The 10,034-nt window shown below is 47.8% G+C and overlaps 1 protein-coding gene across 2 annotated transcripts in view; it reads left to right on the plus strand.

Annotated features, from left to right (window-relative positions):
- Positions 1-3,177, plus strand: part of CHD7 (chromodomain helicase DNA binding protein 7) — a 177,809-nt gene extending 174,632 nt beyond the window's left edge. For both annotated transcript variants that reach the window (XM_054708709.1, XM_054708710.1), the window contains one exon: positions 1,190-3,177. In XM_054708709.1, the coding sequence (XP_054564684.1) occupies positions 1,190-2,104 (915 nt within the window). In that variant the 3' untranslated portion in view covers positions 2,105-3,177. The remainder of the gene's footprint in view (positions 1-1,189) is intronic.
- The last annotated feature ends 6,857 nt before the right edge of the window (positions 3,178-10,034 follow it).

Raw genomic sequence — 10,034 nt, forward strand, 5'->3', positions numbered from 1 at the left:
GTAAGAAGAAATAGGTGTAATTTTTATTTATTTACCAAAAATAGCAATTACTTATCCTTTTTGCTCCAAGGTAACTTTTTAGAAAATCAGGTCCCTGCATTTCTATGTAAGGATTTCTGGTACCAAGAATTAACCAATCACAGGCAACCTTATTATGTGACATGACCAATAAGATACAACTCTATTATATGACTTAATATATGTACTAGAGGCCCGATGCATGAAATTTGTGCAGGAGGCTTGGCCCTCGCAGCCTCGGCTTCGTCCGGAAGGTCATCCTGAAGGTTGTCTGGAAGGTCGTCTGGCTATCTGATCTAATTAGCATATTACGCTTTGATTATTATAGATTATTATAGGTAGTTCTAGACAGGGCATTCACACTGGATGGCTATTGTTGTGTTGGCTCATCTCAGTTTTTTATTTGACAGTCTATGGGAAAAGAGGTCAGTGCCTCTGACTAATAGTCAGGTATTGCATGTTTTAAAAATACTTGCGGTACACTGTTGAAAATCCCTAAAATAAACAAATAAAAAATACAACAATTCTGTCTGAGTTTTCTTCACTATTAGTTTCTTTTTAAAATTATTGTGTTAATGATGTCTTGATACTTTTTTTGCTCGCTTGTTTTGAAGTATACAGCAAAGCAGCGTATTTTTCTTTTGGTATCTAGTAATATTAGTCCTAAACATGGATGGCCTGTGAACTGCCACCAGAAGGACAATGCAGATGGTTCCAGAATCCCTGGTGTTACTCTCTCACACCGCTGGCCCCTGACAGCCACTGATCTGTCCTCCATCCCCAGAGTTCTGTTTTCCTGAGGATGTCATGGACAGGAGCATAAAGTGTGTCAGCTTCTGTTTCATTTGCATTGAGGTTCAGTCAGAAGTTGGTTCCTTTGCGTTTCTGAGCAGCCCTCCTTTCTGGGTGCGATAGATTGCCATTTACCTCACTCCAGAGTAGCCTTTGACACTTTTTATGCAGCTCAGCACAATTCAGTGAGCCAGTGTGATGCTAAAATATAGAAATTTTGCTTTCCTCATTTTTCTCATTTGAGCTTTGAGAGTGGAAATGATCGCTTGTGTATTTCCGTTCAGAATGTTAGGTTTCAGGTCATCACAGAGGCCCCCATTGAAAGTAAGTGTTCTTCAGCAGCTTCTGCAGCCACTGTTTGCCTCTCCATTTCCTCCAGGGTTTTGTTCCCGAGTCGATGTTTGACCGTCTTCTCACTGGACCTGTGGTGAGGGGAGAAGGAGCGAGCCGACGAGGAAGAAGGCCCAAGAGCGAAATCGCCAGAGCAGCGGCCGCCGCCGCCGTGGCCTCCACGTCGGGCATCAACCCTCTGCTGGTGAACAGCCTGTTTGCGGGGATGGACCTCACGAGCCTGCAGAACCTCCAGAACCTCCAGTCTCTCCAGCTGGCGGGGCTCATGGGCTTCCCTCCCGGACTGGCCACAGCTGCCGCGGCCGGAGGCGACGCCAAGAACCCTGCGGCCGTGCTGCCCCTGATGCTGCCGGGCGTGGCGGGCCTGCCCAACGTGTTCGGCCTGGGCGGGCTGCTCAACAGCCCCCTGTCCGCTGCTGCTGGGAACACCACTACTGCGTCCAGTCAGGGAGACCCGGACGACGGCACTTCCAAGGGGGAAGAGAAGGGCAACGAGCACGAGGAGGAGAGCAAAGACCCGGAGAAAAGCACAGACGCTGTTTCGGCTGCTGACTCTGCGAATGGTCCCGTTGGTGCTGCTACTGCCTCGGCCGGATTGCCCTCCAACCCGCTCGCCTTCAACCCTTTCCTCCTCTCCACCATGGCCCCAGGCCTCTTCTACCCTTCCATGTTTCTACCTCCGGGGCTGGGAGGATTGACGCTGCCCGGGTTCCCCGCGCTGGCAGGACTGCAGAACGCCGTGGGCGCGGGCGCGGAGAAGGGCCCCGACAAGGCCGAGGGGGCGGCCTTTCAGGAAGAGGAGCACCTCGAGGGCAGCGACGCCGAGGAGAACCTGGACAAGACGGCCGAGTCCTCCGTCCTCGAAGACGAAATAGCACAGGGTGAAGAGCTGGACTCGCTGGATGGCGGGGAGGAACTAGAAAACAACGAGAACGACGAGTAACCAGGCCCAGTTCCCGTTCAAGTGTTTAAAACTTTTGACAAGTGGTAGTCCTACTGTTTACACTCACAGTTAATGTTCATACCTAGTTTTATAAGCTGTTCTGTAACATAGTGTAGCAAAAAGAAAAAAAGAAGAAAAAAAGTCCAAGTCATGTTATACAGGTGTGTCAAAAGGTATCTTGGTCATTAAGTATTGTGCAGTGCATTATTTATTACCCCTAGGAGAGATGAAATTCGAGAGGTGATCATGTCTTTTTAAGGAAAGCTTACATAATGCTCTGCTTTGTTCCCTCTTCGTGTGGTACCGTTGGTATTATAATAAAGAGCAATTCGTAACAGGGCGGCACTCACGGAAGGACGCGCCGCTCGAAGGAAGTATGAAGTTATATATTTAATTTTTTTAATTTTCATTTCGTTGCTGTGAAGGTCAAGATGAAATTTGCCGTACATATCATACTTGCTCATTTGTTTCCCTTTCTGACTGTCTGGGGTGCCCACACTCGCGCATACACACACACACACACATCCGTACACTCTGACAATCTCCACGTTAGTGTGAACGTCTCCGTCCCGAGGCGCAGCAATAATAAGGCAGCTGTTGAATGTGAAGGGTCCCTTTGGAAATTAACCTACTGGGAGGGTTCTCGCCAGATAGAACTACAGTTCCATTGTCTCGTGGTCTTGTAATGCACTGGTATAAACAAAATAAATAGATGAATAAATAAAAGAGTGAGAGACTAGAGAATCAGGTACCTTTTTTTTTTTAAATTAAAAGGACTTTGTTACTTTAGCCACAAAGCTAAAACAGCATTACCTCAGCTCTAAACTAGCCTTGAAGTTTACAGACATGACTTTGTAAATGTATTGTTTTTCTTTGTTGTGATGTCCTTTTATTTTTTTCCTTTGAAAACTGCTATCATGTAAGATAAACTGTAAATTGCTGCCAACTGTAGTAATGATGCTTTTAATAAAAGTGACCCATGATATGCAGAAATGTAATTATAGGATGTAGTGTGTAGGGGAACTGGTGTTCGCTCTATTTTTTGCCTTCGCAATAGATGCAAATACAGCATTCTGGCCTTTGTACAGTTTCTTGATATATCCTCTTCTGCTAGATCAGCTGTTAGCGAGGCGCTAACCCGGCTGTCTTCAGACTAGACGGGAAGGGAAGCCTTAAATTACCTGCTCATAATTCCACTCCAGATATCTCCGCAGAACCGCACACAAAACCCTCCTATTACTCCCTCCAAAGGGCACCCGAGACTGAGGACACTTAAAAATGTGTGCGGCGTCTGATAATGTGGTACACCGCCCAACAAAAGGGCACGAGAAAGATGAGGCTTTAATAGGCACAATATCTAGGTCATTTATCCTGGTTAATGGGCAGAAAAACACAATGCCGGCGTGTCAGCAAGGGACACAAAGGCGCTGTGGTGCCCCGCGGACCGGTGGCGGCTGCCAGGAGCTGTGGAGCGCCCAGGCGGGATGAAAAGGGACCCACTTCAGCAAGCATGCCAAGTGCACACGCACGCACAGACTCGAGAGCGGCGGATCCGTGCACCCCTCCGTGACCTTTGATATTTGAGGTAAAGTCTGATTTGAGAGCTACTGTTTCTACCTTTTTATGTCACCCGACCGAACACAAAGCCCTATTTCCACGCCGTGAGAAGGGGGAAGAGCGGAGTCTGCAGCCCTGTGAATGTCGCCTCCCCCCTCCCCTTCCCCCACCTGCACACACAGTCCACCCCCGCCCGACGTTGCAAGACAGACCATCTAAACCCGCGGTCGCCAACCTTCCGGACCTTGCGGACCACCAGTTGGCGACCACTGCTCCAAAGGTTTCCTTACACCAGCGGTCGCCAACCTTCCAGACCTCACGGACCAGCAGTGGTCCGAGGGCTACCGGTTGGCAACCGCTGGTCTAAATCTCCTTAGACGATGGGATTTGCTTAATTTATATCCCAAGATGAGACATACCCATGAAGAGGTAGAGAAGGAACAACCGGAAACCCCCACCTCAGAGGTCCTGGGGTTGCTTTTGCCCTCACTCCTGCTACTGCTGGGAAGTTAACAAATGGGTGGTGTGCACCGGGGCGAAGTGCCTTGGAGAGAACAGCCTCCGAAATGGGGTTCTTCGAACATGGGAAGTAAAGCTGGATCTGCATGAAGCACAGAGAATTTAAATGTTTAAGTAACAAAGATATTTTTTTAAGCCATAAGACCTAGAATGACTTCTGTTTAATGCAATGAATCATAAAAGGGTCTTTTTATACAATTCTTTAGAGTTGGGAGTCTTCCCATGACCTTCTGTAAATAGAGCCTAGGATGTGACTGGCGCTGTTGGGAGAAAATGCTAACAGCAATGATGGTCCTCAAAGCAAAGGCACCAGGAGCTGTGGCCAGAGGAACCCTGGGTAGGCAGTCAACCACTAGCTCTGGGTTTTCTGGAATTCGCCTGTTAACAGTTTTCGACATTGGAAAATGTTTTTTCCTTTTTTTTTCCTGCTGGAATTAATTATTAATAATAGGTCTTGAATCGACCTAAGTGAGAAATACTGTAAATGCAGCCTGTTACCAAGAGGCGTTCATTGTGTGCTTTGTGTGAATTGAGCGCTGAGGTGCTGAGTGCTTTCCATGCACTACTGCTTCGTCCTCGTCTCTGTGAGGGAGATGCGGGTTTTCCAGAGGAGACAGCCTTGGGCGTTGAAGGAACTGGGTTTTCCAGAGGAGACAGCCTTGGGGTTGAAGGAACTGGGTTTTCCAGAGGAGACAGCCTTGGGCGTTGAAGGAACTGGCCCCTGGAGATACAGGAGCTGCATTTGGACCCGGCAGCCCTGCTTTAGAGCCTCCTTGCTCTCCTGCGTTACTGCACTCTCAGGTCTCTGCAAGAAAATCATCAAATGATGATGAGCTAAAGTGTCTGGGGCTTCTGTATTTTTACGTTTTTCCCACAACCCCCTCTGTAAGGAATCTTAAGTTTGGGGTTAAGAATGAAAAGCAAGTCTCTATGAAGTAGAGCCTGGGATAGTGTGAGCGCTAAGGAAACTTGAGTCTCAGTTAACTCATTTAAATCCGGATTTATCTTGCCCTGTGAGTATTTCTACTTTTTTATAAAGAAATCATGTTTTTATAAAAGGTGAACATACTCAAGCTGCAGAGCTAGTCAATTGCAAACCTGATATTTGAACCCAACTTCAAAGCCCAGGCCCTTGGCCGGTGCACTAGTATAACTAACCTTCTTCACAACATTGGGTGCTAGATGCCAATATAGCAGCAAGAACACAGAAATGAAAGCAAAGACAGACGAGTCCCCTGCTGTCATGGAGCTTACGTTCTAGAAAGAAGAGACATGTTATCTATTACCAATAAAGTTTTTGTAGATCGAGGAACATATTAAATAGGGTGATCAGCTGGTCAGGGAAGAGCTCTTGAAAGAGTAGAAGCTTTGCTTACACCTGAGTGATGAGAAGCAGGTGCCAGACAAGAGCTGATTGGAGAACGTTCCAGGCAAAGGGAACAGCCAACGCCATGGTCATCATGAATTGAGAGCGAGCTTGGAAGACCAAGGGGGGACAGGGAACCTGTCTGCCTAGAAGAGGCAAGAGACAGGGACCAGGATGGCCTTGGTGGAGGGTTTGGTCTTTGGAAGGAATAATGCAGGGAAGTGACCTAATCCTGCCTCCGTTTAAATTACCTGAGTAATTTGCATTAACTCCTCAGGATTACTCCTACTGAAATGTACCTAGAGTAAAACCAAGAGATGAAGATTTTCCCTATGCTTTAAAAAAATAATCCATGATTCGTGTTACAAGATACTGGGAAGAGAAAATTTTCCTTACATGCCTTGTTTCAAAATTATCTTTTCAGTTCAATGAAAATTGCTTGCTAATTATGTTTGGGAAAAGTTTTAAGACACTTATTTCTAACAGGTAGCGGAGGTAAGACCGTATAATGTGCATTGCTGAAGGGATGTGTGTGTGCAGTGCGCATCGCCGCGGCTCCAGAGCCATCGATAAATTTAAATTAGGAAGCAAAACAATGCAAATGACTTCCACTAACAAGCACTTAAAAGTTAGAATATATCTAACTCGTTCAACTTGGCTCCCTAATGAGCAATTTTATGTATTTTCTTAGCACGGATAAGATTTACCACAGTTTTGTAGACATTTTACAGTAAACTACATTTGGCAAAATAGATGAATAAATTAACTTCTGGATTACTTATTCGAATGTAAGGCTCCGGTTGAAAAGTCTATCCTCACTGACTGTATTGGGAGAGTCACCCAGTTTGGAGTTGTTCTGGTAGGAGCTAGGATGGTGATTTTCAAAGTATTTTGAACTATTAAGTCATTTTTATGTGAAAGGTTTCTGCTCAACTTTCCTATTGCTGCTCCTATTCTTAATTGAATCTCTAAACCAACACAGAAACCTCCTTGTGGGCATGTGCGGCAGTGTGGCTCCGCCTCCTCCTGGCTCTGTTGGTCTGTGGACCTGATTTTGGATCTACCCATGTAGAGTTGAATTTTAATTTGCATGTCCTTAATCCATGAACGTTTACCATGCAATTTAAGTAAATTGAAGAATAGGGTAACAACGATTAAACTTTCAAATATCCTTTCATCTAGCATCTTTATCTTCAGAACAATGTATTCCTATAACTTGTGTAGGTCCTAAGCTGTGACGAAATTTTCATCGTTGAAGAGACAGAGATGGCAGACTTGGTCTCTAGGTGCTTACAGACATGTTGGTGTCGCGGCGCCTCCCTCCCTCTGTAGGTTCCTTCCTTGACTGGACTCCGGGATAAATTTGTCCTGGTGAATTTTAAGCTCTAGCTAAAGGACAGCATAATCAATGTCTACTGTATAATAAAGAGAAACAAACACTACGTCGAGTCAAAATAATCGTTCAGGAATCACTGACTACTCGACTTGAGGTGGCTTCCTCCGTTGTCCCTTGCCTGCCTCTGCAGTTTGATCTGACAGCTCGATTTCAAAATTACAAGCGAGAGAAACCCGATCCTTTGGTGTGCCTGGGGCCAGGTGCTCAGTGGCTTCGCATCCCGCACGACCCAAAACCAGCTCCATTGCCGGGTCGCAGCTCAAGAGACCTGGACTGGGAGGTAGGCGGGGCGACCGACGCAGAAGGAGGCTGTAGATGTGATAGTTTGGGGCGTGCACATCGCCTTTAGGACGGGAGGTCCTTCCTGCCCAACATGTTTCACCATGTTTCCTTAGGAGTCAGGAAGCTCTTCACGTCTTAGAGGTCAGCATTCTTGTTTGTTCATAGGCCCTGGGGAGTGAATCCACGCCACACCTCCGTGTTCTTGCCACCACCCCGTGGTGAGGCGGGGTCACTTGCCCAAGGCCCCGTGGTGAGACGGGGAGGAGAGAAGGAAAACGTAGACTTGTCCGGTGGGGGCTGTGTGTAGTTGTGACTATGTGTCTAAAGTATAAACCTACCATTCCCATTAATTCAGATCTACATACAGTCTTAAGCAAAAAACCCCAAAACCTAAAATAGAATAAGCTACAAACTCTTTTAATAACAACTGATGTGATGATCTGAGGAAGAACAAACCAGAAGGTTCCAGAATCTCATGCTACAAGAAACAAGTACTAGTGAAGGATGACTGAAAGATGTTCAAGTTTAAAAAATAAAAAAAAAAGCCATTTAGGAGCATGCTTTCCATCCATGCTGATTTTATGACATCACCTCTGCAACTGATCATCTAGTAAGTCCCTGTGTGTGGCATCGAAGCCTGTTCTGGAGGGTTTGGCTGGTGAATGAGCCCTGAGTTTCTGAGTGGCCTGAGAGGCAGCCCCAGCAGATATTCAGGGGCCCTGCGCGGCACCTCCAGGATCCTGTCCACCTGATTGTACGGGTTCCTGGAAAGTGAGAGGCGCCCTTGTGTGTGACTGCGGAGGCATTGTTCTCCCCAGACGAGGCTGGCCTGCCTCTCAGCTCCTGGTTCCTGCGGCCAGAGCCATGGCTAGCTCCTGAGGAGCAGCTGGCAGACTCCGAATAGCCCGAAGGGTCACATAAAACCATTAAAAACCCTTCCTTTCCCCCTTACTCTCTACAGGGGAAAGTTACAAGCCAATCCTAAAGCCCCTTTTCTTTGGAGGCCCATTTTGTGTAGAACCTGCGCGTCCTAAGACAGAAGCCAGGTGCTTGGCCCTGCCCCTCGGCCCCCACGAGAAATGTGAGAAAAGAATTCCATTGGCCTTGAGCATCCAGCGGGGGTGGGGGAGGGAGAAGGCAATTAGAGCAGAAATTTTACATTTCAACCCCAGACCGGTCTAAGTATCAATTGTTGGGGATAATTACTGCAAAAATCTGAGACCTGTTTATGATGTCAAGGAAACAAAAACTCTTGGTGTTTATGTTTTTTATTATTTATTTTTTAATGTGGTCTGGGAGCAGGCTGAATGAGCAAAACAAGGCTGACCTGTGAAAGGTGGGAAGGAACCGAGAGGCCAAGGTGGACAATTTTTGCAAGAAGAAAGGCAACTCTGAGACTCGCTTGTTGTTTCTCCTTGTTCTTGGAGCTCCAGTGGCTACAAGGCGGAAAAGCCGTCTTCAGCTGACCTGCTGCAGGCACGCCTGTGCTCGGCCATCTGCCTGTCAGAGAGCCGGCTCTCAGCAGTTGGCTGTTTTATTTGTGGTTGGCCTGGCAGCGAAGCAGATTGAGGGCCAGTGCCAGGCTGCCCTGGGCAGGTGCCCGAAGAGCTGAGACGCTGTTGGTGCGGCCCCTTTCTTCTCGGGGACCATGCAGAGCACGATGCCGCTCCCCGCCCCCAAGGAGACACCGAAACCACCGTGACTCGAGGCTGTAGGCAGACTTAGAGCTTGAATAGCCGTGACCGGGACAAGGGATCCCGGCCAGTTGGTTGTCCGTGCAGCTAAATGCATTGAATAATTTAGAAGGTTCTGAGCCCACAGATCTGGGAGAGGGCAGGGAATGTGATTGGTTTGTCCTCCGCTGCAGGCAATTTTAGCTCCCTGCCCCTGACGCCCTCATCCAGAGCACGCACGGCTTAAGCTCACCTCCTTTCACCTGAAGGCGAGGCGTCTGAATCATCGCCCGAAAAAAAGGACAAGAAGCTTCAGTTACATGACTGACACGGCAGCCTCCCCTGCATGAGCCGGCCATGATGCCACTTCTCTGGAAGGTGCCACCAACAGGGACCTGAAGATGATGGCAGCGATGGCCGAGGAGAGCAGCCCCGCTGCCAGCGTCCAGAGGCCGTGTCCTCCTGCGGCTGGGCACCTTGCTCGAGGGGCTCGAGGCAGACACGTCGTGCTTTGGGCCTTTTCTACACGAAGCCTCCTCTCTCTCAAGGACAAATGCCATGGAGTGTCTGTTAAGGACACGTTCTGTTAAGTTCACTAGAGAAAGGGAACTTGTCCTTAAGCAGCGGTCAGTTGGCACATATTTTGTTGTGGCTGGAGGGTATGGGGGGCTAGGGGTAGGGGCCCGAGAATGGAGTCAGGGCTGTCATTGTTTTTAATATATTTTTATTGATTTCAGAGAGGAAGGGAGAGGGAGAAAGAGATAGAAACATCCATGATGAGAGAGAATCATTGATCGGCTGCCTCCTGCACGCCCTACACTGAGGATCGAGCCCGCAACCCGGGCATGTGCCCTGACCTGGAATCGAACAATGACCTCCAGGTTCATAGGTCAATGCTCAACCACTGAGCCATACCAGCCAGGCTGGAGTCAGGGCTTTTAATCTCAAGGGGCCTTAGCATGTTGCTGACATAGTTTGTATAAATAACATTTCTGCCTGCAATTTACAGATTTCAAGACATTTTGCATGCGTTATCTCAGGTGATGGAGCTTTGAAACCGCAAGTGTAGACATTAAAGATATTAAGGTCCCGCAATCCAAGGCTAGCAAGGGGCTTGGTGGGGTCTTGCAGGCACGT

The sequence above is a fragment of the Eptesicus fuscus genome, chromosome 19 (genome assembly GCF_027574615.1).
Source record: "Eptesicus fuscus isolate TK198812 chromosome 19, DD_ASM_mEF_20220401, whole genome shotgun sequence".
Taxonomy (NCBI): domain Eukaryota; kingdom Metazoa; phylum Chordata; class Mammalia; order Chiroptera; family Vespertilionidae; genus Eptesicus; species Eptesicus fuscus.